At 51.0% G+C, this 19,203-nt stretch overlaps 2 protein-coding genes across 37 annotated transcripts in view; one reads left to right on the top strand and one right to left on the bottom strand.

The window, feature by feature from the left end:
- Positions 1-100: 100 nt before the first annotated feature.
- On the top strand, positions 101-17,178 carry Mrpl37 (mitochondrial ribosomal protein L37). 4 transcript variants are annotated; one of them, NR_190823.1, is given in 8 exon segments: positions 101-508; positions 2,118-2,301; positions 2,389-2,504; positions 4,861-5,046; positions 5,974-6,131; positions 8,942-9,145; positions 16,226-16,376; positions 16,905-17,178. NR_190823.1 is itself a non-coding variant. In NM_001429866.1 (7 exon segments), coding segments are annotated over 7 exon segments (1,227 nt in total). In that variant the 5' UTR covers positions 101-162; the 3' UTR covers positions 16,259-17,178.
- The window catches only part of Ssbp3 (single stranded DNA binding protein 3), a 141,416-nt gene continuing 139,336 nt past the window's right edge, over positions 17,124-19,203 (bottom strand). For all 33 annotated transcript variants that reach the window (XM_087551402.1, XM_087551401.1, XM_087551403.1 and 30 more), the window contains 1 exon segment: positions 17,124-18,806. In XM_087551402.1, coding sequence (XP_087407528.1) covers positions 18,777-18,806 — 30 coding nt within the window. In that variant the 3' untranslated portion in view covers positions 17,124-18,776.

The raw sequence follows: 19,203 nt of genomic DNA, 5'->3' as shown, positions 1-19,203 counted from the left end.
CCAAGGGGCGGGGACAAAGCAAGGATTTTTATTTGTGATTGGGTGAAGTGTCTGTCAATCGCAAAATGAGCCACTGCGCTCCGCCCCTTTCGCTCCCAGCAGGCCCTGCCCGGGCAAAGATGGCGGCGTCCAGGTAGAGGTGCAGTGAAGACCCGAGTCGGTATGGCCTTGGCGTCCGGGCCCGCTATGCGGGCACTCGCTGGCTCTGCGAGGCTCGGCCTCGGGGGCTACGGGGCCCCGAAACGCGGAGCGTATGAGTGGGGTGTGCGCTCCACTCGGAAACCGGAGCCTCGCCCCCTGGACAGGGTGTACGAGATCCCTGGCCTGGAACCCATTACCTACGAGGGCAAGAAGCACTTCGTCCCGTGGCTGGCGAAGCCGATCTTCCCGCCGTGGGAGCGCGGCTGGATTGACCCACGGTTCCACCGTGCGGCCCCCATCCACGAGCAGCCTCTGTACAAGGAGCAACCCTGCTACATCTTCCACCAGCGTTGTCGACTCCTTGAGGGTGAGGCCTCAGGACAAACGGGAGGAGACCCTGTTATCAGCTCAGCAATGATCCCGACCCTGGGGAAGTTTCTTCCTCTGCGAAGTAGAATCTGAGTGACATCCGTCTTCCAAGAGTTGTCAGGATCAAGGGCAGTATTTGTGAGAGGGAGCAATGGAGAATGAGTGTAGCGGGAGGTGATCTGTTTACATTCATGGAGAAGGGATAGTGAAGCAGGTCTACAACGCTACTTTCCTAGGTTAGTGTCTTTTGTTAAATAGGTCTGGGATATGTTTTCAAAGACCCGAAAATCTGCCCACTTAAGAACAGGTCATAGTGTCTTGTGCCTGTTTCCTGAGTTGGAGGCCAGCCTGATCTACAGAGTGAATGAATTCCAAGACAGCCAGGGATACACAGAGAAACACTTTGGGGGGTGGGGGGTGGGGATAATGGTGGTGATGGTGGTGGTGGCACAGCCTCCTAAAATGCCCACTTCTATGCCTGCAAACTGATTTTTCTAGCCATTAACCATTTTCAGTGAACTCAGGTGCTGTGAAGGATCTCACAGACATGACTCTTTTAAGTGACCCTGACAATAGTGGACGGATGTGTTTCAGAAGTTAAGATTGCAGTCGGGAGGTGGTGGTGCACACTTTTAATCCTAGCCCTGGGGAAGCAGAATCAGGAAGATCTCTGGGAGTTCAGGCCAACCTGGTCTACAGAGTGAGTTCCAGGATAGCCAGGGCTACACAGAGAAACCCTATCTTAGAAAAAAGATCAGAGGCTAAGATTGCACTCATTGAACCAGTCTGGAAATGTATCTTCTATCCTACACTTCCTCAAGGTACAGAGAGGTCTTATAAAGTCACAATAAACGCTTGTAAGATATGGGCCTGAGGGGGTTGGGGATCTAGCTCAGTGGTAGAGCGCTTGCCTAGGAAGCGCAAGGCCCTGGGTTCGGTCCCCAGCTCTCAAAAAAAGAACCAAAAAAAAAAAAAAAAAAAAAAAAAGATATGGGCCTGAGAAGAGGATTGGGGTTGTGGAGAGATTGTGGACTTCATGGTAGACAGGCTCAGTTTCTCCTCTTACCTGTATCACCTTAAAGATAAGCAACTTGAGGCAAACTCAGTCTGTCCAGGTTTCCCCTTCATGTCAGAATCCCATCTAACTTATAGTAAGTTCATGGCACAGGAGGAGACATTCAGTAAATAGCAGCTCTAAGGACTACATAGTTTGCTCTGTGCTAGAGAACCATAAAACCTGGCTTGAGATTGCTAGCAAAAAAAAAAAAAAAAAAAAGAAAATCACAGAGCTGGGGTTTTATTTGAAGGGCCAGTATCCACTGAACTAGTCTCACACCTTTGATTTCTCTGTGGGGAGTCAGCAGGGAACTCGGCGCCTTGGGCATGGTTTGAACTCCTTCCATTTTTAAGCACTTATTCCCGTAGTCTACTCTTACCACCTGGAAGTTTCGTTTCTCAGATATCTCAAAAACAAAACCAGCTCTCTGTTGAGGCAGCCTCTTCTCTGTGGTGCTCCCTGCAGGCATGAACATCCCTTCCTAAGCTGTCCCCTCTCTTTCTTTTTCTTCTTCTTCTTCTTTTTCTTTTTCTTTTTGGTTGTCCCAAAGGTATGAAGCAGGCTCTCTGGCTTACTAAGACCAAGTTAATAGAGGGTCTCCCCAAGAAAGTGCTTAGTCTTGTTGATGATCCAACCAATCACATCGAGAACCAAGAACAACGTGTTCTGGATATCATCTCTCATTCCCGGCTCTGGCACTCCACTGAGGACATCCCCAAGAGAGAGACTTACTGGTGAGTTTCCTCCAGATAAGATAACTGAGGAGTGTTGGAAGTTACATGTTGCTTTAAGTCTCTAGATATCTTTTTTTTTTCTCCAAGCCCGCTCATTGTGGACAACCTCCTACAGCTGTGTAAGTCCCAGATTATCAAGCACCCTTCTCTAGCCAGGCGGACCTCTGCCCAAAACTGCTCCTTAGCCACCACCTGGAATCGAGGTTAGTCATCCTATGTACCAGAAGGCCTTGCTGGGCCTTTTGTTGTTGTTGCTTTTCTGGTTGTGTTGTGTGTCTGATCCTTCTGTCAGCCCTACCACCAGATCTCATCTCTCACATTCATCTCCTGCTACCTATTCTGTGGGTTCAGAAACACCCTTGATAGTGTCTCACTACATAGCACAGGCTGGCCTCAGACTGTGATCCTCTAGTCTGTACCACCATGCCCAACTTTCTTGTTTCTGTTTTTATCTCCTTCTAAAACTTTATTCTACCAGTGTCGGCTGATGACTGTATCCATTGAGCCCCACAGTATGCTTGGGAGTGTCAAGACGACCCCACAGCCAGGGAAATGGTAGAGCACACTGATCTCTCCCTCACCAACGCTGCACCTTTGCTTCCCTTCCATGGCTGTGTGAGCAGAGCTGCTAGAGTGGCTCATCACCCTACACTGTCATTTGTCATGTGACACCAGGCCCTCTGTGCTGCGGCCTCCACCTAGCCCTACGTGTGTCACTTGTTCTGCTGACCCCTCCCCATGTCCCTGAGTTTGCCAGGGAGAGCTCGTTGGTATATAGCTTTCTCACCTGTTTGCTTTCGCACATGCTGTGTACTTGGCAGTGCCTGTTGGTGTTCCCGACAGCAGTGTCAGTCAGGAGCTCAAACAGATAGAATTAGGGAGCAATAAACCCGCAGTGGAATATGTGGGACTTAGGATGTCGGTGTGAGCGGGTTTTCTCCTCTTCCCCCTATGCTTATGGACTTCTGGCAAGGAGTCAGCCTGGCAGAGGTAATGGTACCACTAAGGAAATTAGTGCACCTCATTAATGGAGAGTACTTGTTGGCCCATTGTCAAGTATTACCTCTAATTAAACTGCCCCATTTTGAGCTGTCACTGGAGGAGAGATGTGGAGGGAATTGAATTAGAAACCACACTACAGTGATCTGTGGGGAGAATCTAAAACCCAAGGTTAGGAGAGGTCCAAGCACATTTGTGTGAGGAAACAGGAAATGCCTTAGGAAACTGATCTTGAGGTGCAATTACTGCAGAATTTATCTGTCTGTAGATGTAACATTCATTTTTTACGGATCTTGGGAGGCTGCATGCTAATTAAATGACATGCCATCGACCAAGCTGATCTCTAATCTTACAACAGCCCTAATCTATTACCTTCACACTGGGATTTGACTCTTTCTGAAGTTAGGCCCTTGCAGAGGGCAGTGCCACTCAGAGCCACTCAGGGTCCTGACAACAGTCTTTCTAAACACATTCGTCTGGTAGTGGCATGTGGCTTCCCCAGGGGAACAGTACAAGTGACATTTCCATGTACTCACAGCAGGCTCAGTGATTAGTGAGTTGTGCATGTGTTTCCTCTGACCACCTGTATTCCCATGTAGTATACATGCTAATCCAACTTAGCCCAGGCTCTGATCTGCCTGGCTTTTCTCACTCGGTTGTTAAGAAGAACTTGGCTCTTTGCCTGGGTTTGAATGGTCTCCTCTGCCCCTGCTCACAGCCCTTCTCTTTCTATGCCTCTTGCTCTCCTGTGTCATGCTCAGCGCACCCTGGTTTGCTCCTCTATGCTTTTGTGTGCGAGTCTTCATTTTCAGTGCCTGGCAGACTCCTGCCCTGAGCTTTCTCACCAGAAGCAGTAAGGCATTTGGCAGTGTCTGAAGCCAGCTTTGATGATCATGACCCAGATGGCATGCGTGAGGATGGAGCTGGACTTTGTAGTGGCCAGAGGACGGGGCTGCTGCCGAACATGTGCGTGCGCAGTCTGGCCCCTTGGTGGAGAGTTAGCTGGTCCAGTAAGAGAGAGCCACCCTGCTCCTCCTTCAGATAGCCTTGGTGGTTGTTGTCAAGCAGGCTCACTCTGTAACCATGACTGGCCTTGAACACGCTGAGATCTTCCTGCCTCTGCCTCCCAGGTGCTCCAGCTGCCCAGTGTAAAGGATTTGCTTCCTGCAGGAGGCGCTCTGGGCTTTGCAGAGGGCTGTGTCTGAATATGGCTTGTGCTTTCCATAGCAACGCTTGCTGCCTAACGGGCTCCTTAAGAGAGAGCAAAGGGTAATTCTGACTTAACTGTTGGCTTGGTGCTGCTGGAAGATGAAGGATGCCCAGGAGTCAGGGGTCTTGGGATTTATCAGAAGAGTACACAAAGAAAAGAATGTCATAGTTCCTCATCTCTTGGGGGGGGCTCAGAATTATTGTCCCGGTGCCATGTGTGTGTTCTGTGACCAGGGTGGTCATCTAGAGAACCTATAACAGACTGGACTCAGGTTTGCGGGTAATGAGGGCCTCACACTCTGAGAGCTGTAAAAAGACCCAGTTAGACTAATCTTCTTTTCCCCATTTTAGAGTCTCTTCTCCTTCAGGTCCGAGGTACGAGTAGTACCATGCTGAGTGCCAAGGATCCCCTGCCCCCCATTGCCTCCAGAGAGGAGGTTGAAGCTACCAGAAGTCATGTTCTCGAAACCTTCTATCCCATATCTCCTACCATCGATCTTCAGGAGTGCCATGTCTATGAAGTGAAAGAAGACACAGGTACAGGAAAGCTTTGGATTTTAGGCAGTACCGAGAAAGGGAAAGATGCCCCAACAGTGCTACAGATGCAGCACCTTCTAGAATCCGTGTGGCAGCCTGTGCTTCCTAACTTAATTGTTAGTAGTCCATGCTAGGAATCACTTCCTCCCAGAAATGATGAACTTTGAGTCTCAATCAGGAACTTTTCATTCTTCCCACAGTCCCTGAGTCACCCTGGATCTTGTTCTTGCCACATCTCTGCTGGGATGTGATTGATCTTCCCGTCTGGTTCCCCTCTAGACCGTGAGCTCCTCACAGGCAGCAGCAGCAGGCTCCAATTGTGCACTCCCTGCTTCCTGTCTAGAGCTCGGTGCACACAAGCTACAGAGTGGAGCAGCCTGAAGGCCAAGGTGTGCAGGAAAGCTTGGGCTCTCAGCCAGCACTCCTTTCCCTGATTCTCAGAGCCCATGTCTCCAGCGGCTCTCTCCTTCCTCATGTGTACTCACCCATTCCAGCCACTTATTCTAGAAGCTCCCAGCTCACCAGAGATGTATTCATACATCTCAGAAGGGGTTCGTGATGTGACAGTGAACACTTCAGTCATGTCTGATGTTGTGAGGTCTGAGACAAGTCCTTTGTTCCTAATAGAGTACTGCCTTCTGCCTTCTTAACAGCCACAGCCCTCTCTCTGTGTTTTAGTGTTACTGTCACCGTGCGCTTGGATGAGCACGAGTGGATGGAGTTAGAATGTGGGTAGGAAGTACCTGCTGCAGGTTGACAGGCATTTTCTGGGTTTTATAAGCCACCTCTGGCTTCTGCCTCAACTCCTCAGTAGCCATCCCTACATCTATGAGCATGGTTGCATAGCCAGTGTCCCCTGTGATTCCTTCTCTGTGGCACACTGGTGAATCTGTTGTCTCCTCACCTTTCTTGTCTGTTCTCTTGCAGGATTCCGGGAGGGCTATCCTTATCCCCATCCCCACACCTTGTATATCCTGGAAAAAGCCAATTTACGGCCACAGCGCTTTCTTCCAGAACAGCTAAGGGCTAAGATGCTCCTGTTTGCTTTCGCAAATGCCCTGGCTCAGGCCAGGCTCCTCTATGGGGTATGTATACTGAGAGTCTCTGGAACTGCTTTCTCTGGGGTTGACTCCCTGCTGTAAAGACTACTGCCTGGAAATATGGTGTGGGGGACTGACTTTGGTTTTGACTAAGGAATTGCAGGACTATGCACTTCGCTTAACTTGTACTGCCTGACTTGTCCTGGAAGCTGATGGGGCTGGTGCGCTATTTAGTCACAGTGGCCCTCTAATAGCTCCCCTTTCCAGTGCCATGGGATGACAGGGAACTAATCACTTCACCCTGCGTTTTCTAACAGGAAGCCTGGGGAAAGGACAGGAACAAGGGCACCCTACTCATGTGCATACCAGTGTGCTCTTCAGGGTCAGAACTGGAGTGCACAGCACTATCAGGAGGCCTAGGGAGTGGGGCCTTCCAGATGGCCCAGGCAGAGCCCCCTCAGCTCGGGGACCCAAGATACCACTTGGTCGTGGTCCTTAATATTAAGAGGAAGTTCCAAGACCTAGCTGGTACAGAATGGAGGCTGAGAGGTTGTCATAGAGAACTGTCTCAAAATGGGGAAAAAGCCTGAATGGGGTACAGGGGTGGAAACTCAGGGCATGTTTCTGAGAACTTGTGCTGTTCTCCCAGGTCTCAGTTAGAACCTAAAGCCCAGTGTCCTCCTGAGAATGAGGGATTGAGATTTCCATCCATCCTGCCTGCTCTCGGTATTGGCAGGGCTGGGTTTGGTAGGCTGCAAGAGTGGGGAGGAGTAGAATTAACTGTCCTGTATTGATCACCTGACACCCATTAACAAACTTTCGATATTAGTGGTTCTTAAACTACAGTTCTGGAGGGGCTTTAGGACCTCATGTGGGAGCTTGATAGACCTGGACTTCCCAGCCCCACCGAGTCAGAGGTTCTGAGGTGGGGCTCAGCAGTCAGTCTTCCAAAAGCCCACCAGTGAGGCTGGTGCAAGCTCTGGGAACCCCACACTCAAGTGTGAGGACTACGCACATGATCTGCCTTTGAGCAGCCGTGTGACAGGCGCTATGAGCCTCGCTTTACAGATGAGGAGACAATCTCAGGAAGGCTAGTTTTTGTTCCTCATCACACAGCTGAGAGCCTGACTGAGCTGGAGTATGGTTCAGTGGTAGAGCATCTTTTCCAGCATGTGGGAGCCCCCAGTTTCCATCCCCATCATGGTAAGAAATAGAACCAGAAAGATTAGCAGCTGTGGATCTTCATGTGGCCTTCTTCTGTCTTAGTGTGGGAGGGGTGGTGGGCAGCTGGCTCTAGTCCTGTTCCTCCTATATATTTCCTGAACTCTGTGACATTAGGTAAATCACCCATGATGAGTAGGAAAGCAGAGATTGATCTGTGATTCCTATGGCTTCAAAAGGATGTGGTGCCCCCGGTTTAGGCAGAGGAAGGAAGCAACCACTTACCACAGCCCAGGCCCACAGGCTCAGTGCAGTCCCTGCCAGCTGTTGCCAGAAGGGCCTGTGTAGCAGTGCTGACTAATTGCTACCCAGATAGATAGGAGAAGCGGCCTCCCCACCGTCTCCAGGTACAAATCATTCCTGGGGCTGTGAAGTTGAGCAGTTATGGGAAGAGCCTCCATGTAAAAGGTAAAATTGCTGAGAAATTTATGTACTGCCTGCAGTTTTATTGATCTGTAGAGGGAGATAAGAGTCAATACAGAATCTCAGCTAACACTTACAGGTACTTCACTTTTTATTTATCTCTCATGCAGCTAAGAACAGGTATTTATAAGACCAGCAGCCCTGGTGTGGCCCACACTTGGGACTTCCATTAGCTAGTCCTAAAGTCAGGTGAGCCCTGGAGGGGCAAAGCACCAGTGGTTTCGCCTTAGGAACGCCCTGCTTCTTAGGCCAATGGCAGCCTGGGTTGGCACAAAGTGTACAGAGGCAGGCCGTAGAGTTACTCAGACAAACGGTGGACAAGGCTCTCCTGTCAGTCTGCTGGGATGTCAAGTCAGCCTGCACCGTAGGTCACCTCACGTAGCTCGTGTCTCAGGCTGCCCTTGAACAAACCTCTCTAAACTTCAGCTTCTTTAAGAAGCAGGAATGTACTTGTATTTATGAGAGCCGTGAGTAAAGTCAGGCAGGGGACCTGGGCGTTCAGGTGAGCTCCCATAACTGCTGTGTCATTGCTGTGACCATGAGATTAGTACAGGCCCCGACTGACATGCCCGGAGTACTGGACGACAAGTCGCAGGAAGCAAATGAAACTCAGGTGACTGCAGAGCAGACAGTCGGGCTTTCAGAAGTGCCCAGTGATGCAGGCCAGCTCTGTGACTTGAGACAAGTCAGGTCACCATGTTGAGTGTGTTCCTCACCTGGCAGATGGAGTGAGAACTGAGTGATAGTCCGATAGGAAACCTCTGGGTTAGCCTTGACAGCACGTCACTCTTGTCTCCTCAGGGAAGGTGCAGCTTTCAGAGATCCCCCCCGTTAACCTTCCCAACTCATCTGCCTGAACGTCAGGGCTTGTCCAGTAATCACCAGTGAGCTGTGGGGGTTACCACTGAGTTGCAGAGCAGTTTTCTGGGGGCCTTGAGGCAGAGAAGGCTAGGCTAGGTGAGGGGAGTCCTAACTGGGTGAAGAGAAATCTGCTGGGTTGTGGGGGGCCAGGCTACATGAGGAGATGCCTAGGTGGGTAAGGAAAGGCCTGTCTGGGTCAGGAGAGACTGGGTGTGGACTGTGGAGCTCTGTATGCTCTTACCTACCTGAGGTGAAGCCATAAAAAGGAAGCAAGTGGGTGTGTTAAGGGTGGAGTGGGGCTACTGGTGTGCACTATCCTACTCCCTGACTCATCTGTCCGCTCTTCTTAGAACACAGCCAGAGTCTTGGAGCAGCCCATAGTCGTGCAGAGCGTGGGCACCGATGGCCGTGTCTTCCAGTTTCTGGTGTTGCAGTTGAACACCACAGATCTGACATCTAGTGAGGGCGTCAAGAATTTGGTATGGACAGACTCAGACCAGCTCCTTTACCAGCACTTCTGGTGTCGCCCAGTCATCAAAAAAAAGGTGGTGGTGGTAAGTCTAGTTGCCTCCAGCCTGGCGATTACAACAGGGTCCTGACTCCTTGCAATTGGGCCTGGTGTGGTCGGGGGATCTAGGGACTGGACACTCACATCGGCCTGCCCTTCTCGACAGTTCCTGCTGTGTCTACTCCCCTGCCCACTTCAGTGCCTTGGTGGGCCCTGTTACAGCACAGTCACATTGTGGTTAACTGCTAAACTCCCCTGGAAGCACTGAAGTGCCTGTCAGCTGTGTGGACTTTCTCCTGTGACCCTGTTCCTGCTACACTTGGGGCTCAGCTGAGAGTCCACCCTGGTGTCTGGGGAGTGGCAGGGAAGATGTCTAAACCAGCTCAGGCCAAGCTAGGAAGGGGAGTACTCTGAGGATGGCATGTCAGAGCATGGGGGCTATGGGACCCACTAAGCCCGAGGCCATTGTGCTGGGTGGGGCAAGTGGCCTGTGAAGGTCCAGTCAGTTCAGTGGTATTTCTCCCGTCTGACAGCGTTGCTCCCCTTTAACTGCTGTGGGAGTCTGGACCCTTTTCCGGCCCCACCCCCCTTGTGACAGAGTTACCAGGCACCCCCATTGTCAGGGGTTGGTGCCATCACCCCCTGGTCTTTCTCCATGGTTGGTCAGAGCTCCCACTTAACCTCTGCAGTTTGATTTCCTGCCTCTGAGCCCCACCACCGTGGGCTTGGGTTCTAATCTTGCTTTGGTCCTTCTTGCCTTCATTTGTAACCCTGTGCTATTGAATGCACTGTTCTGTCTGAAGCTCCTTCCTTCCAAGCTCATTCTACTCATCCTCCGTGTGCGAAAGTCAGTGAGTTAGTCAAACATGCAAACACCTTGGCCTCTTCCTATTGCTTCTGTAATGAGACCTGTCATGTTTTCTTGTCAGCGAAATACCCGATTGGAAGTTTCTTGAGGTTAGGAGCCAGATCTGCCTCCCTCCTAGGCCTCCAGCAGTGAGCACAAGCTCAACACAGTGAGAGCAGGAACCTACAAGCCAGTGTAGAAAGCAGGGTTCTTGTCATTTCCTGGTGACTGGAGTGAGAGACTTGGGAGCCAGAGCAGTGTCAGCTGATGACTTGGCCAATGGGTGCCAGGAACCCTGCCCATCTGCAGCACCAGCTCCTCAGTGTCCTCATTCCCAGAGGTGATGCGGGATATGACAGTGACTCACCAGGCACTGGTGGCTCTCAGAAAATGACCTGTTCCCTTTGCTGCCATGCAATGGTAGCAGTGTCCTAATGGTCTGTGTTTCCTCCAGGAACCTGTTGGGCCTGTTGATTTCCAGCCAGAGACCTTCAAGAAGTTCTTAGCTCTGTACTTGCATGGTGCTGTGTGAACCAGGAACCTTCTGGGGCCTGATGCCTCTGAAGAGCTCATGTCCTGGAACGGTGCTCGCCTGGGCGAGCCTCCCGCTCTCTCAGCCTAGTGGTCTCTATGGAAATAAAGTCTTAGTATTGCATTGGTTTGACGTTGTCTGTGAGACATTGGTATGCGCTGTATGCGGACAACACCTTGTGCCTTCTTGCCTCTTAAAATACAGGTCCTGGGTTTTGCATACGTAAGGGCTTAGATGGTGCCTGAGCTTCGTCATCCAAATCCTGAAGCTAATATCACTTCCTTTAGAGTTTTGAGCTTTCTCTCTCTCTCTCTCTCTCTCTCTCTCTCTCTCTCTCTCTCTCTCTCTCTCTCTCTGGTGTGTGTGTTTGAGACAAGATATTGCTGTGTAACCAGCCTTGCCTTGACCTTGCTCTCCTTACCTTAGCATCTAGAGTACGGTCGTCTCTGGCATGTGGCACACTTTTCCTCCCTTGGTTGGTTTTTTGTGTTTGTTTTCTTTCAGGGGCTTGAACCTGTGAAGAGCACTGTAGTGCTGAGCCACACCTCTGCTCCCCTTTCTAATTTGGAAGATTCTAGACTTGGCTGTCTTCCCTGCCTCATGGCAGGTGCTCTGAACCTGAGCCGAGTTCTTACAGAATGTTTTCTTTTTAATACATAAGGCTTTTGTCTATATATATGTCTGTGTACCAATGGATGCTTAGTGCCCAGAAAAGCTGTGAGCTGGCATGTGGGTGCTGGGAATTGAACCTGGCTTCTCTGGAAGAGCAGCCAGTGCCCTCAAGCTATTCAAGTTGCATAAGCGTTCCTCAGTGACTCTAGAGGCTCTGAGAACATTGATTGTAGGTTTCCTGCTTGATGGGCTTGATGAGTTTCCTGGGTCAGCTTGGCTCCAGACACCATCAAGTCCTGCTTCACATTGTGGTCAACAGGGTAGTCGTCCAGTCAAAGCACTGAGTGATGGGTATGTGGAAGGCATGAGGAGAAACCATATAGAGTGGCCCCATGTGCCCACAGCTGATGTTCTGAGTCAGCTTCCTTAATCTATACCTAGGGACTCAGACCCGCTGGGTGTTTGGGGAGAAACTAGCCTAGGTCCAGATCCTGTGAGGAACACTGATGGAACATGGTGGTTGCCTCTGTATCTGTGATCACACCAGAGGCTTCAGTGGCGTCCCCAGAACCCGAGAGCCACATTGCTCATACATGGTGAGGTGACTCTGAATACCCAGGCTTCCTGTGGAAAGAGCACAGAGAGACCTTGTAGCTTGGTAACATCATCAGAAAGTAGTAGCACTGGGCCATGTCTGTTCCACTCCAGGCTGTGCTCTCCCACTGCTCATTCAGCTTTGGGGCTTGGCAGGGGCTGTGGGACTTGGGGAGGTAGGAAAGAAGAAGGAACCTGGCACGTCAGGTGTCTGGGAATGTGGAAATGGAGGGTTGGGATAGAGGTTGGGGGTCTCATGAGGCCTTCAACACCAGGCACCTTGGGCTTTCCAGGGGAGGTAGGTGACTGACATGGGGTCCAGTGAGCCTTGTTACCAGTTTTACCTTGCCATTCAGGATGAAAACAGAAGGTAAAGACGGGATTTAGAAAAGTGCAAGAGTTAGTCACCCCAAGCAACTCCTTGTCCTTTTCTCAAGGGGTAATCCAGTCTCCCCTCACCCCACCCCACCCCATGTCAAGACTCATGTGCCCTAAAGCACACAATTGTGTGTACTTAGTGTCCTCCTTACACACTTAACTAATCTCAGGGTCCTGCCACACCAGCACGGACAGCCCACCTTCCTATGCTACAGCTGTGGCTGCAGATGGCCATACAGGTTGTTTCTGGGCACTGGTTATCAGAAAATGTGCAGCAAACATCCCTGTTCATGGCTCCAAGTCTGCCAGCGTGGCCATTGGGTAAATTGTTGGCAGTGGAATTGCTGACTCAGAGGAAGTGTTTTCAACACTGGTGGGAGCATAGAGGGTGAGTCGGCAGATGACTGAGACAGCCAGCTGGAGGCCACCATGGTAATCCTCTGCAATGACAGCGATGGCTGGAAGCCTAGGCAGCCCACGTCCTATCATCCTATCACTGGCTTGATGGCTGGTGTAGAGGGTGAAATGACCAGCCTGGGGGGTGGAGGCTCTCAGTAAGCACAGTCAGCCCATGACCTTGCAGCTTGAGACCTGATGATGTCCCCGGATGGGCCAGTGTTCCAGGGCTGGGAATCCATGCTCCCCAAGCTCCAGCGTGGACATGGTCTTATATGCACTCAGAGCCCACAGCACAGAGAAGCAAACTGAACACAAAGTGCAGCTTTTCCATACCAAGGCAGGAGGAATGGTGGGTATCCCCGACCCATAGAGATGGGAAAACTGAGGAGGCTGAAAGGCCCACATAACTTACTGCCAAGATGAACTCCCTTCCCCAGCTCCCCGTGCCCAGCTGCCTCGTCTGTCTCTTCCCCTCCGCTTTCCTTACAGGATGACATTGTGTCTGTGGCTCAGAGTCTGAGGACAGGTGCCTGCGTCTGAGAAGAGATGCTGTGTAGGGGAGGAGAGGAGAGGGGCTAGCTACAGGGTCACACTCAGCATGAGATGCCCAGGGGACTTTAAGCAAAAGACTTGGGGCCAAAATGATTCTTTCATAATGAACCTGAATGTCCCCAAGTCATTGAGAAACTCCCCCACACTGAGTGGAGATAGACCTCTAACTCAAACACTCCAGTAGAGCAGGAGGATGAGAGGTTCAGTTCATCCTTGCCTATATTGGGGATTCTGGTCTAGCCTGGGCTACAATAATCTCTATTTCAAAAATAAGTATTTTTAAAAAGGATATGGGAGAAAGGTTGGCTCAATTCAGTCTCAAGGGAATTAAATCTGGCCTGGAGGCCATTCCCCTCAGCCTCCAGGATCCAGCTGTCCCCGTCCTCTACAGAGTGAGCACAAAGCCCCTGCAGTCTTTCACCTTTTAATTAGGTGGGCTGCATCTAATCAGACTTCCCTCAGATCACTGTGGAGGCCTTCAAGCCCCAGCTGGAAGGGTTCCCTTTCTGCTGACTTCTCTGAGGCTGGTCCTGGGTGGTCCCAGGCAGTCGCTTGCCAGAGGCTGCCTTGCCTTGCAGTTTCACTTGGAAGGAGCTACACAGGCTCAGCTCACTCACTCAAGTTGAGTCCCTGGAAGCAGGCACAGGACCTGAAAGCTGTCTCTTCAATATGCCCACATGAATGCTGAGGGTATGGGGAACCCAAGTCTCCCACCTGATCCTGGGAACTTCTAGAGAACCCATTCTCAATAGTTCCCTGAAATATCTAGTATGTGCCAGACCTGATACAAGGCTGTGGGTGCTGAGCAGACAAAGCTGCCCTGCAGCCTCAGGCTTCACATGCCACTGGCCACTGCCTAGAAGGTAAGATCTGCAGGGGGAGGTTCTCAGGAGGGCGTATACCTGTCAACCACTAGCAGATGAAGATGATGTTAGCACTGCCCTCCCAGGCCAGAAGGGTACATGGAGTGAGTCTCCATGAGTCAATGGCACAGGCCTGAATGGAGAGTAGGGCAGGCCAGGAGAGGATTTGGAGACAGTGTAAGCTCTGAGCTGGGTAAAGGTTGGAGCAGCCTCCAGAGCTGCATCTTTGCCAAAAGAGAAAGTGCAAGTAACTGGGTAAGTCACGCCTCCAGAGACCTCTTAGAGGTGGCAATCCAGCCAAAATCAGGTCTGATGTCAGAGTGAGCTGGCCAGTGCTAGGAACCAGACCTCCTCAACTGGCTTCCCCCTCCCCACGGGGAAACACCATAAGCACCCTCCTTTAGACTTCAGGTGCCCTGGTTGGTAAGTGCCCTAAGGAGCTAGAGGAATGCCACGCTGTAGCTTCAGTGCTGGGGCCTCAACTCTACCTTCTGGGTCACACACGTCTCCCAGTAGGGGCCTTCCCTAAAAAAATTGGAGGTGAGGATGATGGACCTCAGACAGCCTGCTGTCTCCTTCCCAGGCTGGCCCCACTTTTCAGTTCACAGAACTGGGCTGTGAGGAGGGCAGGCAGAGCAAGGCCAGCACTTCCTGTTTAGGATGCTTCCACTTGAGAGATCATGCCTCAGGCTACATCTCACCTGACCCATGTAGGCTCCATTCTCAAGAGTTCAGCTTTCGGAGAGCATGTGTCTCTCCCTAGAGCACATACATAATTTACAGGCTTCTAACCCAGATAGACTGATGTGGGGACCCCCAAATGCGTCAGGACTGGAGTCCTGAGGCTCCCTACATCTCGGGCAATTTAGCCATTCACACTATTCTAGACTAGGCACTACGTGCTAGGCACTGTGCTGGGATTGGGAAACTCAAGCTGGGAGCCACAGTCCCTGTCCCCAAGAGTTCCTAGCTGTTTAGTGGGCACTGACAAAAACCAGTCTCCTCTGGATCGGCAGTAGCAGCCGCTCACAAAGGCCACCTTTCCTCCACACCTAAGGTCTAGCCTGAACACTGGGAACAGGCGTCATGAGCTTGTTACAGGGCTGACTGACTCAGCAACCTTCAGTGTTCCTCCACAAACACCCCCTGAGCACCTGCCAGGAGCTAGGCCCTGGCTTAGAGAAGGCACACTAGACTCAGCACAGGGCCTGGGAACTCAACAGCAGCCATAGCCAAGGAGCCTTCTCCTGGTGGGGATTTTGGAGCTTGGCTCCAGGGAACAGATAGGAAGGCATAAAGAGACCCAAGGTTTAGGTGACATCTGTCAGGGAGCATCAAATGCTAGGAAAGACCTTCTGGACCCTTGCCGTGGTCCCTCGCCCACCTCTGCCCTCCCTTGCTGTTTCCTGTTTCTAATCTCTGGAAACCCAAGGACACATCTTGACCTATTCTCTAGATGACCTAAGCTGTCCTCCAGCCATCAGACATTCAAATGCCATCAAGTCCTAAGTGGGTCTCTTAACACAGGCCTAGATGTCTGCTTTCTTTTCTATCTAGTTGACTCAATTTAACCCACAGAGCAGTTCTATCACCTGCCTGGCCTGCCAGGGGTTAGGGTAGCACCATCCTGCCCAGCCTATTTTACTTAGCTGGTAGGTGTCACTAAATACATGAGCAGGTGACTGCAAGCAAGAGTAAGGAGCCTCAGAAGTTAAACCTTTGTCCATCACAAGGCAATCTTTTCAATACATGGCCCCCAGCTGGCTGGTTTTGTCCAACCTTGAAGCCCAATGGAAAGGCTAGTTTCCTCGAGTCCCCCTTTCCCTGCCTAGCCCACAGCCAAGGCCTGGAGAGCCACACACCTCTGGAGAACGGGTGGTTCCTCTCCACTCATGAGTCAAGGCCAACAAGTCATGACTCTAGGTGCCCAGAGCCCAGACTCAATGGGGTCTGCAGTCTTAGCGCTGCTCCTCTGTTGCCTATGGACAGGGATAGGCCAGGCCCTCAGGTAAAGACAGCCCTGCCTCTGGTTCTTTGGATGTAGTTTCCAGGGAAAGGGCAGCCAGGCCACTTCTCAGTGAGGTGCCTGTGCACAGGGGGCTCCAGTATGGAGACCATAGGCTGAGTCAGTCCTCTCCTCTCTAGTAGCTTCATGCTGCTCACAGCAGTGCCCTGGCCTGGCCCTGGTGTCATGGTTAGGCCTGAGCAAGGGAATGACAACACTCTAGTGAGGGAGGACCAATCCTTTCCTTTAAAACCAGGTTGAGTGGCTGTGATGCTGGGGTAGGGGGAACGAGTGCAGGTTACCTGCCACCTGAGACAGAGCTGGGGATATCTTCTCCCACACAGAACGCCCTCTACAGTTCTCGTCTGGAAGCATAAATGAGAATGTGCAAGGATATCTTCACAGTCACCAATGAGGATGCCACAGTCAGAAACTGCTGAGAAGAGCGGCCCAGCTTCTCTCCACCCCACTATCCTCCCAAGTAGTCGCCAAGTGGTGAGCACACACTCCTCACGCTCCACAGGGGCACGATTAGTGTCTAGAGGAAGAACTAACCTGCCCACCCAACTCTAGTCAGAGGCAATACTCCGATCTGTGGGAGCTACAATCTGGTCCTAAGAGTCTTAGAAGAGCAGAATGACCTATGCTCAAGCACTGTCCCCATCCCGGGCCTGCCAGATGTACCCAGGACGTCAACTGTACTTTGTTAAGTCAGCTAGCATCTGCCACACTGTCCGGCCCCTCTGTAAACCACAGGTCACCTTGCACCACTCCTGAAATCCTTTGCCCATCCCCAAGCCTTGCCTCTCCCACCTCCATCCCTGCCTGTGAGATTTAAAGAAAAGAAAAAATCCAATCTACTGACTCCCACCCATACCAACCCCAAAATCCAGACGCATCAGGCATTTGGGCATGGAGGTTAACAAATTTAGGCCCTGGGAGAAGGCAGGATATGGAACAGTTGGGAGGACCAGCCCCCATCCCAGGAGAAAACAGTTTCCTGGGACTGTTGTTTACTTGTAGAAGAAAAGCCGTGGAAGCTAAAATGTGACTGCAAGGCAGATCATAGAAGCTGCCTTACCTTAAGGCCTCCACGGGTCTGCGGTAAGACTGGCATCTACCTGTCCCAAACCCCTCCCAAGGCCACAGCATTCAGCACCGAACTTAAGCGCCAGGCACAGCCTCTCCTTCCTGATCAGTATCAGTTCCTACCCGGGTCCCCCCAAGTATGTCAGGAAGGGCTGCGGAAAAAAGATGTCCCTTTAATAAAACGTTATCAACATATATCGTACACAAACTACAATGTATCATAATTACTTTTTTTCCTCTCATAATTCAGAACCAGACTACAAGGTAAGAAAAAACACAGAAACAGCTACAATGTTCCCAAGGATCCGCACAAGTCTTTTGTCAGGCAGATGGTATCTCACATAATATGATATACATGGGTCAGAAAGGGGAGGTAAGAAAACAAAGACCAGCTACGAGGATGGGCGGGGCACAGAGGGGGTAAATGTACAAAGAACTCAGTGTCTTCCGGAGCAAGACACAATGGTTGCCACGGGGAGAGGCCAGGGCAGCCAAGTCACCCCTCCTCAGAGGGGACAGGCTCCACCATCAGGTTCATCAGTTTTTGAAAATAAAAACAGGACCAGAAACAGTGTCTGTTTGGTTGCTGGTGCTCCCCCCACCCCACAGCAATGCTGAAGTCTGTCCATCCAGTTCCAAGCAAATACAGAGCAATTCCAACCAACACCCATCTTTGAAAAAGGACAAACAGGAGAAAAAAAGAAAAACACAACTTCAGCCCGCCCTGCCAGTGCGCACTATGTGAGGAGCTCGGGACCAGAACATGGAGGTCAGTTCTATGGCCCAGATTGTAGTCATCCTGTTGGTGGGGCCTCTCCTACACAGCCTGGGCCACTACCCAGCCAGCAGGATTCTTGCCAGGAAACGGTGGGGACCGAGGGACTGGAGGCCCCTGTGGCTGGGCATGAGAGGTTTGGAGAAGAGGCAGCCATCCTGGAACAGTGTGTACGCTGGGTCACAGCGATGGTCTCTGTTGGGTGACGGCAAGTTGGGGGCTCTGGGTCCTCTGGCCCAGTGTGTTGTGATGGCCAGCCCAGCCAGAGCAAAGTGGACACCTGCATCTCCTTGCCCAGCACAAACCCCAAAGGCCCACGTGGAAACCGTTGACTTCAGTTCCTTCTCCCCAAACAGCTTTTGAAAGAAACCACCAATTGTAAACTGTCCAGTTTATTATTATTATTTTTAGATGGCTACAACATCAGTGTGATATTGCACACCTAGACTAGCTTTTCTGGTGGTAGGACTTGGGGATAGACAGCAGGGCTTGTGGGTTTTTCTTCCTTTTTTTTTTTTTTTTGGCCTTTTTTTTCTTTTTCCTTTTTTTTTCTTTTTCCTTTTTTCCTTTTATTAAAGAAGAAAGCAATGAGGTTGATTGGGTGGGCATAGGGCTTGCTAGAAGCTTCCATTAAAAAAATTCCCCCAAAGAATCCCCCCAAAAAAACAAATTTAAAATCCCAGCAACAGTAAAATCCCAAACAAACAAACAAACAAACAAACAAACAAAAAAACCCAACAAAAAGTGTCATGTACAGAAAGGTCCTTTTGGGCAGGGAGAAGGTGAGATTTTTCTGGTCGTTGACTTGAAATATATTTCTGAGTTTTGTCCTTCATGTTTGACGGAATAAAAAGTTTGGCCTTTTTATTGCATGAAACTAAAATTGGGAAAGGTGGGGGAGAGAATGGGAGGGATGGAGGGGAGCAGGAGACGCCCTCCCCCAGCTCCTGGTATCGACACCTCACTTCTTCTTGCATAATTTCTGGCATCTTCTGCCTGCAATGCCGGCTCTCAGCGTTGTGGAGAAGGGATCACACACTCATCGTCATGCTTGGAGAATACTGTGGGGAAAGCAGAGTTGAGGATCAGGTGGAGGGGAGAGGCCATGGACTTGCCAATGTGCCAAAAACCTGCTGAAGGCTTGCTGCACAATGCTGACAAAGCCAGCTTGGTGGCACAATGGGAAGCGACAGGTGAAGGAGGCAGGAAGTTCCTCCTGGGACCAGCTCAGTTCTAGTCCTTGCCAGGAACTCTGGCAGTACAAATGACCTCTAGTTCTTATCCTCTGGGGTCAGCTCTTTGGGGAAAGCAATACAGTGGAGAACTAGACTTGGTGAGTCAGAGTTCCTGAAGGGTGCTGTGGGTTGGGGACAGTCTGGGGCTCTCAAAAGCTGCTTTCATCAATGACAATGGACATGGAAGGCCATATGCCCCAATTCAATCCAGGGCTCCCAGCTG

This window comes from Rattus norvegicus, chromosome 5 (genome assembly GCF_021556685.1).
Source record: "Rattus norvegicus strain SHRSP/BbbUtx chromosome 5, alternate assembly SHRSP_T2T, whole genome shotgun sequence".
Classification (NCBI taxonomy): Eukaryota; Metazoa; Chordata; class Mammalia; order Rodentia; family Muridae; genus Rattus; species Rattus norvegicus.
This window is presented reverse-complemented; position numbering and strand designations above follow the sequence as displayed.